Source organism: Teleopsis dalmanni, chromosome 2 (assembly GCF_002237135.1).
Source record: "Teleopsis dalmanni isolate 2A chromosome 2, ASM223713v2, whole genome shotgun sequence".
Classification (NCBI taxonomy): domain Eukaryota; kingdom Metazoa; phylum Arthropoda; class Insecta; order Diptera; family Diopsidae; genus Teleopsis; species Teleopsis dalmanni.
The window spans coordinates 163,569,773-163,581,953 of record NC_051847.1 but is presented as its reverse complement, the minus strand read 5'-3'; the positions used below and the strand labels follow the sequence as shown (position 1 = coordinate 163,581,953).

The 12,181-nt window shown below is 29.2% G+C and overlaps 2 protein-coding genes across 2 annotated transcripts; both read right to left on the bottom strand.

The window, feature by feature from the left end:
- Positions 1-4,173: 4,173 nt before the first annotated feature.
- On the bottom strand, positions 4,174-7,001 carry LOC119677442. The gene has a single exon (XM_038088783.1). It carries the CDS (start codon positions 6,816-6,818, stop codon positions 4,605-4,607), a length of 2,214 nt encoding a protein of 737 aa, XP_037944711.1. The 5' UTR covers positions 6,819-7,001; the 3' UTR covers positions 4,174-4,604.
- Positions 7,002-7,173: 172 nt separating this feature from the next.
- LOC119677443 (alpha/beta hydrolase domain-containing protein 17B) lies at positions 7,174-9,243 on the bottom strand. The gene is made up of 4 exons (XM_038088784.1): positions 8,329-9,243; positions 8,087-8,266; positions 7,897-8,029; positions 7,174-7,410 (listed from the first exon to the last, which is right to left on the bottom strand). Exons 1-4 carry the CDS (start codon positions 8,790-8,792, stop codon positions 7,327-7,329), a joined length of 861 nt encoding a protein of 286 aa, XP_037944712.1. The 5' UTR covers positions 8,793-9,243; the 3' UTR covers positions 7,174-7,326.
- Positions 9,244-12,181: the final 2,938 nt, after the last annotated feature.

Genomic DNA, 12,181 nt, shown 5'->3' with positions numbered 1-12,181 from the left:
ATAGAAAACAATATATGACGCCTCCAGATTATTTCTTTTATTATTATTGTAATACATAACATGCAACTCCACAATAATTGTTGGAGAAGTGATCAAAATATTCAATTCAATTCATATTAAAATCCAACTCATATTAAAATAACACAATAAATAATAAATATTTTTGACATATATAATTGAAATTAATCTAACATAATGAGAATTATAATTTTCAAATTAATAAAAATTACTATTGAAGAACGAAATTTATAAATCTTTTTTATTATAATTAGATAACAAACATAATTTGAGTCTTTTAAGTAGTTGTTATTCAATGTAAGCAACCCAAGGAAACTGCTTATAACGAAAGTACAAAGCCGTAGCCCACATGCCCTAACCAACTCCATACCGTCACTCTAATTTAAGAGCACTTAGGTATATACACTAATTTAAGAGCACTTAGGTAGTATGTTAAGTTATTCTTAAGATAAACTGATTGCAATCTATATTATAAGATTATAAACAATAAAAAGAGCTATTCAGTAGTTGTTATTCTTATAAGACTAGAAAATAAGATAATAAAATAAGATCCTTAGAAAATAATAGCAAATAATAGAATTTTTATTTATAGTGTCTATTAAAGCCATATTGCTAAAGAAAGTGAATAGTGCTCATAAAATAGATTATATATGACAAATTTTTGAGACTTCTTGATAAATACCTTTACGTATAATTTAAATCTGATTTAAAAAGAGATCTTACTACTTTAAAAGGAATTAATACATATTAAAAAAATTACTTTGATTTTATTTTTTCACAGCGAATTCAAATATGAAAAAAATATATTGTTCACTTGGGCCAAGTTTTTAGTAGATTTCAGAAAACAAAATTCTACCTTATAAAGTCATGCTAAAATCGGTTTCGATATATACTTTATATCTCTCAAGCTCAGTGAATATTTTTTAAATAGAAATGTTTTAAACTACTAAACTAAAACACCTAGAAGTATTATCACCCATCGTTGGTATGTATATAACTACATCATTAATCAGAATTATATATATACTTTTTGTAAGATATATATTGCTAGAATAATAGATAGCATGATGAGCTAGAAATAGTTTCAGATTCTATATAACAAATCTACGCTCGTGATGGAGTATGGTTAATAATATAATATGCTGAGCTTTTTATAAACCTAGTCGACAATAGTTCGCCTTTTAGTGGTTTGAAGAAGTTTCAAGTTTTAGACCTATTAAATAGAATTTAAATAGTCCGGTATTATTTTCATAATGTTAATCATTTTTCTTATTTTCTATATACACTTTCTAGAACAGTTCTCGCAATCGGATTCTTTTTGATCTGTAATTACATTAATTATACGAATAATCTCTTCATTTACCGAAACTCATACTTTCAATTTTTTTTTTTATTTTAAGAAAGAATCAGAAATTGTACGTAAATATATGGTTTAGGGAATATGGAGTTGGAGAAATTTCTTCAATACCTGCTAGCGAAATGAAATTGTTCTTTTTTTCAGCTGGCGCGGTAACATAATCCAGAAAGTATGGACGCAGTTTCGTTTTTTTCTAGTTTCCTAACAAATTTGCGAACGGGTTTCTGTATAGCATTTAGCAGTAAATGTCTGTACAGTTTAAGAACTAATGAGAGCTACATTTATTCTTTTGGTAAAGTAAATTGACATCGTTCTGTTGTTGTCTTCTGTTGCCTGGACTTATTGAGCAACCTTCTGGGATTAACTCCATTTGAACTCTATAACATTGACTGTTGCTTTGTTTCTGGATAGGCCTTGTGGTACCAACTGTCATCGTTTGTTACAATTTTGTTGGATTATTCATTTTTAAATTTGTGAAGAAAATACATATTAAGCAAAATATATATGTGTCTTTTAATGAGATTCAGTTAAAATTTGAGGAATCTATCACGGTTATTTTTTCATATATTCATATGAAATCATATGATTGCTTATTATACGCTGTACAGCCATGGCATAAACGCCCAGTTAAATGTCGAAACCTTATCATACAGATATTTTCTTATGTATCCAAGATTATTACTTTATATTCGCAATACAGTCATGGCATTCAATCCCATCTGGGTCATTCGGGGATCTTCATCAATTTTGAACATCAAATTAGTCGAAGAAATTGTTTGACTTTCAGAAGATCCGCTCTCCACAGAAAAATGTTTAGTTTGGAATCTTTAAAAGCAATTCCACATTAAACCACCATCACAAACGGTAGTGCATTCTCCTCAAGTACTACTTGGCTCTCTTTAATTATTTCTATAGGCTGAAATCTGTAAAAAACAAATCTCTTGATGCCATGGCAAAAATGTAAAATGCCGACTCTCTTGTTTTTTTAAATTTAAGTGGTATTGTTTCCACTGAAAGTGCATATGAAATGTCTTTATACTATCCCAAATCAGCTGGCACTTTTAGATTTGTCAGTAAAAGAACTTTTGTTCGTTCCTCTACCAGCTAGTTTCACAGAAGCGTAATAACGAAAAAAAAATGCTTATCTTGCCTGGACACCACTCAAAAATTGTATTATATTATATATAATATTTTCGGTTGCTATGGTGTCTCAACGCCACTGTAGGTTTGGTATACTTAAATATGTGTAGATAATGCATATCTCTGGGCGTAAGAATGATTACATAAACTAAAACAGTTTTATTACGGTAATGATTTATTTGTTTACTAAAATAATTTAATAAACTGAGAAAAAGTAATATATATAGACTTAATCCACATAACATGTGCTTTTAAATGAATGAAAACAGATGGGATACATGATGAGTAGTAGAGATGATTTTCAAGAACAGAATTCAAAATTCGTGACGACTAGAGCTGATTCCAAGAACAGATGAGCTGAGTTAGATATTACTCATCGTTAGAGATGACTAAGTGCCGTTCACTACACTCAAGAAGAAAACTGAGTTATGTGTTTTATCTTCTTTGCCAGATAGGTGGTCTTAACGGAAACCAGTAAGTCTTGTGAATGGTATCTTCTGTTAGGAAATTATCGTATTGCTGTGTACTAGAATTTTAGAAAATATTAAAAACTAGAAATAGAAATGTTATTATCTCTTTAAAAGGTGCTTTAATAATATTTTTTTAATATATGTACAAATTTATTTTAAATAAAAGTGTTTTGCGGAAATTTATTTGCAGATAAATATACAAGACACTTTATTGTGTTTAATGGTCTTCAGAAGAAGAGTCGAGAAAGAGAGAGAAGAGTTGAGAAAGAGGAAAATTTTGTATTTCAACAATCAATTATTAATCACATTTCATTTCATTATCGATTCATCAACAATTTTTTTCTTTATTATTTTGACCGAAGAACAAAACATGATTCATGCAGAAGTACACGTAAAAGTACTCAATGTACATTTCCTTACCTGTAATCGTCTAAGAAAAAAAACACAACCAAAGTTAAGTAATATTTTTTGTTCGTCAAAATCCCCCAAAATTGCGTTTCCATTAAAAAAAAGTTTAACAAATGGTAAAGAAACGTTTCAATTTGAAAATTAAGTTCCAATGAAGTGAATTATTTGGGTCTCCATGCAACTATTTTGAGTATTGCTAAATATCCATCATCAGTGGTCTCTAAAAACACATATGGTTTCAATAGTCCATTTAACATTTTAAGATTAAGAGTATCAGGTATTGAACCTTGTTGTGTTTGAGTAGCAGAATAATGTCTTAGAACATTGAACCCACTTTAAACATAATCTACGTTGTTCAAATGTGGAGTTTTATCATTATTCTCAAACAAAAATGCACTGATATTATTCTTAGTATTAACGCATAAACCACAGCTATACAAATATACTTAATTCGTATAAATGATTGTTTATGTTGCTTTCTTAATTAAAATAAGAAAAAAAGAAACACAATTCTTCAAAGGAATGTAATATATAGTTTTGAGATTTTTCTAAATCGTGACAAATTTAATAAAGATCACTTACACTTATATAATAAACATTTAAATGAGATGTTACAGCAAATATTTATGTTTGTATGTACGCAATTATTGTATTACTTAAACATTTATAAACTATATATATACGACGATATCTAATAGAAAACTACAATATATAAAATTTGATTATTTAGCATATATATAAATATTTATATAAATATGTATATAGATGTACGTATGTGAATACATTTATATATCTTCAGGTGTATATAACAACTAATGTTATTAGAATACACTTACAGTATATAAAAAGAATATGTGCAACTATATATACGAAAAAGTAACTATATCAGAGTTCATATGGTTACCTAAAGTAAAGTTGACTTAAATGCAAACTTGATTTAATCGCTGAATTATATATTAATTTAGTGTGTTTTGTTTATGTTTTTGTTTACTTTGTTTTGTTTTGTTTTTGTTTTTGTTTTTCTTTTTTGTTTAATAATGAATGTTATGAAAGTCGAACAAGAAATTGTACAATTCACAAAAACTTTTTTTTGTATTATTAAAATTGGTTAGCTCTTATATCATAAAGTGTGTCTTATATATAATATTGTTAATTTTATTTGTTGATAGATGGGATATGACTCAAGCAGAAAGTCTGATGAAACCGTATACTTAGCAGGTTGTTTCTAGTAGGGAATCATTTTGTGGTTTATGGGTATTTAGAGATGCATTGGAACTGGAATGAGCTGCGCAACTAATCAATGCTTCGGTTGATGTGGTAATTTCTCTCCTACCATTGATAGCCAATTCGGAAGCAGCAGCTGCCTTTTTAGCTTCGCTACAACGAAATTGTTTGAGATAATCAGAAAAGTCAGCACCGCCTGCGTTAATTTGCAAAGGAGAGATTTTAAATTCCGAGTGATGAAAATCTGCACCGTTATTGACATTCCTGTCACTAAGTGATATTTTTGCAGCTCCATTTATATCTTTATTTGCCTTACGCATTTGTTCGGAAAGTCGACGTATATTCAATTGTAATTCATCCTCGCGTTGTTGATTGGATACCGAAGAGAAACTGTGTCTTGCCTGCAGTAGATTGGGATTGCAAACATCTAAATAGCTGCGATTTATTTTTTGCTGTTCGGTAACTATATTTGCAGCAACAGACAAAAATGGTGGAGGCGAAGTAGGCATTAATGAAGGTGAATCGTAATCAATAAATGGATTTGGTGCATTATTTATTCTTGCTGGCGAAAAGCTTGCTGATCTAGGTGGAGAATTTGATTGTTGTGAGTTGTATGGATAATTCAAAGAGAATGCCGAAGAAAATGGGTTTTCTGGTGTTTTAAGTATATGCGGAGAAGATGGCGCCGATTGTAGGGGCATATTACCAGAAGCCAGTACATCATCAGAAAAAAGTGGTGATTTAGAGCGTTGTAGCTTAGGTCGTGCTGTATTTTCCATGACCTCAATTCCACCAATATCAAACTTTGTTGTTGAAAACGATTTCGTTTGTCGGAAACGATCATGTTTGGGTGATCTTATAGCTGTTGCTTCACTCCTTTTAACCCAAGGATCACCATTGATTTCAAAAGTAGTATCCTTATCATGTACTGTTTGTGATCTTTGTTCATGCGAAATATGTTTCTTTCCTCTTGCGGGTACAGATTTCAGATTTGGTTTCTTCTCTTTTTTAGTTGAATTTTCTAAATCAGTCATTTTTAACCAAGGATCTGTTGGTACATATACTAAACAACCTGTACTGCGATTTGCCATTCTGTTGTAACTAAACTTTATATCGGAGAGATCAGTAGTGTTTGGAGATGTTTGCTCAGATCTACAACTTTTGGGTTTTCTACGACGTAAATGAGTTTGGTCAAGATTGTCCTCACTGTGCGCTTGTGTCGAATTATTGTTGCTGAACTGTTCTAACTTCGCACCAATTTCTGTTGGAGGTGTTAACTTGACAGAAATAACTTCATTTTCATCGGAAATAATTATTGCTTGCTGATGCCGAACAGGTGGTCTGGGTGAAAGCGAGCGCGTAGTGCGCAATTGTTTTAATGGTTTCGATTCACCTAAGGAGTTTGATTTTTCTAAAGCGATTTTAAGACCTGATTTGTTAGTTTCAGTTGTTTTTTCTATTACAAATGGTTTATCTTTTTCTTGTTTCTTAGCTGCATATGGTACTGAAGCAGAAACGGTTGCTAAACTTCCTAATTTTCTCATATCCAAACGTGGACTTGTTGCTGCATTTCTTGTACCCAAACGTTTAGAATTAGTTGTCCCGATGTTAGTTGTAGTTATTGGCATGCTAATACGTTTTTTCTCCGTAGCGTCATTATTAAATTCCTTCTCAGTATTTTTTTGTTGATCTGTAGTTTGTTGTAGACTTCGTCGTTTAGTTCGTTCAGACTTTTCGCAACTGCAAATTAGTTTAGAAGCAAGTGTTGGCAATGGTGAAGATGGAATGTTAGCTGGTGCTTTATCTGAATTTATTTTCATCGAGATATTATGTTGATGTTCGTTACAATTACTTTCATGATTATTTACATCGACTTTGGAACTTTTCATAGTAGCTCTGTTTGAGCAATTACATGAACGTTTTGGAGATGCTGGTATTTTAGACTTTTCTGTCATATTTAATTGCTTCGTGTTACATATGTTTGAATGCGAAGACACCTTATTATTTATATATCGTGCAGAGAGCTTATTTTGTTGATGGAATTGTGTGCTATGATGTAAAGGAGAGTGTGGTGAATAATTTGGTAGTGTCGGAGCTAAAGAAGTTTGAAAATCATCAGTTAAGCCAAGATCCTGCGAACCAATTCGTCTAGTACTGCAAGGCGTTGTAGTGTAAGATTTTTGTGGAGAGTCCAATTTCATTTCAGTGTGTGAATCTAAATACTGATTTGATTGTTTTTGTGGATGTTTGCTTGAGGAAGACAATGAAGTATATGATGACAGTCGTTGCCCTTGATTATCGGTCTTCTCAGTTTTTTTTCCGTTATTACTACTTATATTATTTGAAGAATCATTTTTATTACGCAGTGGGATGTATGGATTTGTTAGGGTGGCATGGGAGCCACACTTTTTCTGCTAGAGAAATTTTTCAGCTAGAGCTTTCGTAGACACTGAACTAGAAGATGATGCACCTGTCAATATAAAAAAAACAATAACAAAATTAAGATGATTTTTTTTGGTATTGCAAATTTTTAAATCAATTACCATCGTTATCATCTTTTTCTTCACCTTGGGGAGCAGTAGTGGTAGCGGTTAGGGGGACAGCAGCAGCATTAAGAGTAGCAGTTGTATTAGAACTAACAGTTTTGTTAGTTGACGCTGCTGTCTGGGCTTTGGTATTATTAGCCCCTTCAGTCGAGTTCTTTAATTGTCATTTAACTAATTCTACGGTTAGAAATTTTTTCAGTCGTTCAAAATATTGTGAATGTAGCTCAACATCATTATGCCCAGCACCCTGAAAATTAATATTTATTTATTAATTAGCAGTTAAATTCATTACAGCAAAAAAAGTGTAAAATGAATTTGCTCAATTAGCGCACTAGCTTTAATTTTATCAAATGTAATTTTGTATATAACTATTAAAATATTTTTAATAAAAATAAACTAAAGTATGTTGCACAATTTTTCGCATTGCTCATAATAATATATTTATAATATTCATAAAACACAATAAAAAAATACTTTTGAACTTCTGTTTTTAAAGTAAGAAAAACAGAAAATGTAAATTACATACTGAGAATTAAAATGTTTTCTTTTAATAGTTTTTATATATACATATATTGTCACATACACTATGAATTTAAATATATTAGTAATTATTAATAAACATCTACATAATGCCAGAAAGCTTGCTGATTTGTTTTGATCTATCAATTGTTTACATGTACCAGTTACCACTGACACGTGCATAGATATTATCTGTTTTTAAATGACTAATTACCTCAACCCAAAGAGGTTCTACTGCTTTTGGGCAACGTTCATAAATGCCAATGCCATGTGAAAAGTCAATTACTTCATCATCAGTTCCGTGAATTACTAATACAGGGGATTTCACTTTAGATACCTTATCAATACTGCGGAATAATTTAAGATTTAAAATATATTTCTTTGTTTGCAAAAATTTCTTTTACCTTGGAAAAGCATCGAAGAACCATGTACGTTTTGTATTCCTAAAAACAACTCTTAAGCCAGACATTAATGGAGAATGTAATATAACCGCTCCCACTTCATGGCGTGTTGCTAAGTCTACCGTAGGCACAGTACCAATACTTTGCCCATACAGTATAATTGTTTCTGGACTAATATTAAATCTGGAACCAGAATTTCCGAATTAATGAGGTTTAACTAGACAGATTGCAACTGATTTATTTACCTATTTCTCATAGCTTGCCAAGCAGCTTCGATGTCAGCATAGAGGTTCTTTTCAGACGGTTTCCCACCACTCATCCCATAACCCGAATAGTCATAACCAAATATATTGCAGTTCAACTGTGAACCAAGTGATATATAAAAGCTGCTCATTTGTCCTAGGTCAACAGCGTTTCCATGCGAAAATAGTAGTGTATATTTAGCGTTTTTACTGCAACGTACATAAATGCAAGTGATTAGGTTTCCTCGAGATGTGCGTGTAAAAAATGCTTCAACTTTGGATTTATCACGTTCTGAATATTGCCATTCGGCACGATCAAACAAATGCAAATTGTACTTAACATTGGCATCGTCAGCTGGAGTTAACTTATAGGTGGGTTCAGGCGGTTGAAAGGCCAACTTGGCAGCAATCGGTCCCGGACATGGTGGACAACAAAACATGCAACATAACTCACTGATACTAAACATTGTAATGACAAAATGGATGAAAAAGAGAGAGATCAAGGGGCAGGATAGGCACTTGCAAATTCTATTTTAAATATTCCAATATCCGTTCTTTTTTCTTTTACAACAATAACGAAACTTATAAAATGCAAGCAACAAAATCTTTTATCGAAACCAATGCGTTGACGCTGCTTGCTTTCTTTACGGGTGTGTTGCCGTTGTAAATGCAGTTATTTAAGTACTCCAGTGGACAAAAAGAATTTCTTCGGTGCTCATTTTTTCACGATGCAAAGTGAAAGTATTTCAATTTATTAAACGTAACCCACAATCACTTAATTTAACAGACATGCAATTAATTATAGAACAAATAAAATTAACAATTATTAATATTTCATTTAATCTTTTTTACAAATTAACTAATTTATTTCATTGAAACTTTACGAACAAAGTGGAATTGCTTCAATGGCGTAGACGACTAACAACGAAGTGCGATGGTTCATCAGGCCAGGGTTGCCAAGCCCTTTACATTTACAGTTTATGAAAAAAAGGTTAACAGAAGTACACGAAAAAATACTATTGATTACGAAAAATGTAGCATAATTATTTTACAAAATTAACTACAAATTTAATATTTGAATAAATACACAATCTTTTTAATTTAATTAATTTTAAAAATTAGTCTCCAATGAATAATGTAAACAGTGTACATAAAAAATGCAGATTAACTTAACCTTGTTCTCTGAATCTCACTATGGAAGTTAATAGTATTAACGCCTGTTTTCATGGAAGAAACTAAATTCTTAATATAAATGAAGAGATTTTTACCAAAAGTTAGTGAAATTGCATAAACAAAAATTTCATTAATTATCATTATTAATTAATTATGGTATGCTGTTACGATCTACGATTTTTTTAATAATTTGAAACGAAAAATTATAACATGCATCAACATATATTTCATTATATGTTCTACCGTTAATTCTACTCAATAATATTATTTTGGGTGGAACAAACAATTTTATGTACAATTTATATGTATCTATTCTTCCAAAAGTTATGTTTACGTTTTAATGAGAAGATTTTGTTTTCATGTAAAACAGAAGCAACAAAATTTTTAAAAGAATTAAAAGAACAAGTTAACTAAAAGTAGAGTAAAATATATTAATTTGTTTAATTTAGTGGTGATTTAGTTACATATCTTTATTATTATTTTCAAACGCTTCAATTTTTGAATTTAATCGTTATAAAAACTACTGATGGTTGTTTTATTGAAAACCGAAGAGATTTTATATTTCTGTAAATCGGTAGTGCGGTTATTTCATAAAAACAATAAATGATAGAAACAAATATGCATTAAATTTTACAGAGATATGAAGCTTGTCAGAATATTTCATGTATATTCATAAAATATTACTTCAGACAAAGAAAAGCTTCATTAAATAAAGATTATATACAGTGTTAATTTCAATATGTATAAATTATACTCAAAATATTATATCTGACTCTTAAATTTTTATTAAGACAATATTTACACATGACTTTACACTAATATTGTTAAGACTAATAACATTTATTTTGTTGTTTGTTGTCAACCCATTTAATTATTTTATATATAAAAGTTATTTTTCTTATAACTCTTTGGAGTATGAATAAATATTGTTCTCACTGATTGTTTTAAATATATAAGTTATTTTCATTACAGTTATTTGAAGTTTTGTTTTAAATATAATATAATTCAAAATAATATAAACGATCATTACTTATTTATTGCATTTATTTATAAATCTACACATATGTGTACTACTACAAATTGCATAAAGTAATTATAATTAAGTTTATAAATTATTAATAAAGTAGAATCCGTTTTAAAACATTTAAAAAATAATTTAAATTTTGTGTAAGGTTCAAAGTAGAAATTGTTTGCATTGTCACCTAGCGGTGAATAGAAATGTAATGCACTAATTTATTGTACGACAATAAATGTTTGTAGAGTTGCCAAGAATTTTTTTGTTATTATTGTAATATTATTAGTAGATCAGGATTTTCGTTATATTAACCATTACACATAATTTGTTTGATTTAAAATTTGCTGTTGTTTATATGAAATATTTTTATTATTTTAAAATTATTTGACTTGTATTATTACATCTTAATCAAGTTATTGAATTATCAAGGCAATAAATTTAATAATTTTTCTTTAATTCTGGAATACATCAATTTGTTTTTTTTATTTATGTGAAGTGTTGCAAAAAGTTTAAATTTAATAAGAATTTTAAAATTTTTGAAAAATTATATGTGAAGAAATATTTATAGAAAAAAAACATTAAATAACATAATCATTTTTATTCAAATTCTACTATTGCTCCTGAATTATTCTTGACTTTTTTAATTAGACAAAACCAGCAAACACGTAATCTGCTTTAACAGTTCAAATTTAAAAGTGGCCGAAAAAGAAATTAAATGGACGTTTACCATTATTTCACTGATTATCGATAAAGCCACACCCAAATACCATTTACATATCTTTGGAATAAGAGATTCAAACAATTTATTTTTAGTTAGCTTTAAGATTAAATAAATAATTGATAATCTGTTCTCACTGATTTTTTTTAAATTGTTTATTAAAATATATTTATATTTTGTTGAAAATTTCAACAAATTGAATTTTAACTAAAATAATTATTTAATTTACACTAATAACGTTTGTTGTGCTATTTTTGTGTCGATTTAATGAAAAATTTAATCATCAACTAAATACCCTATATTTATAAAGTTTTTTTAACTTTATTTTATATAGTCATATGAAGTTTTTAATTTTAGGCATGGTTTTGTTTTTCTAAAACTTTTGTCTATAATTAAATTAAAATAAGTTTTAAGCTATATAATCTATATAATATAAATAATCTATATAATAATAAATCTGAATATAAAATTTATGCGCGATTCCAATTATTCGGCTCTGAGGATTTTAAAAGAAGAAGAAGAAGAAGACACTTCGAATTTTATTAGAATGAGTAAATATTTATACTCTTTCAGACCTAAATTTGTAAATGCCGTCAACTGTTATCACATTATTATCACAGAATTGATGTATGTATAAATATATATTATATATAATTTTTAGTTATGTTAATCACAAATAATTCTATATTCTATATTTTTTATTATATTTCTTATTTTCTATATTCTATATTTAAGGGATCTTACTTACATATTTACTGTGCCTTAACAACCCTATTTAGAGTTTCTAAGGCAATACTCTTATTCAGGCGGTCATGCGTCTTGTCCAGTTTCGTAAGTCAAGTTCTCTTATCACACCACCGGTGTTTCTCTAGACCTTATTATTTTAGCTGCTTCCAAAAATCTTTCTAACTAGACCAACGTCTTTAATACTCACAATTTGACGTAGTCAG

Excerpts from the sequence above, each read along its gene's own strand:
- LOC119677442 (XM_038088783.1), bottom strand. The coding sequence starts at position 6,818 with ATGAAATTGGACTCTCCACAAAAATCTTACACTACAACGCCTTGCAGT.
- LOC119677443 (XM_038088784.1), bottom strand. The coding sequence starts at position 8,792 with ATGTTTAGTATCAGTGAGTTATGTTGCATGTTTTGTTGTCCACCATGT. Across the intron at positions 8,030-8,086 it reads TTCTTCGATGCTTTTCCAAG|TATTGATAAGGTATCTAAAG; the intron begins GTAAAAGAAATT and ends ATTATTCCGCAG. Across the intron at positions 7,411-7,896 it reads TAGAACCTCTTTGGGTTGAG|GGTGCTGGGCATAATGATGT; the intron begins GTAATTAGTCAT and ends ATTAATTTTCAG.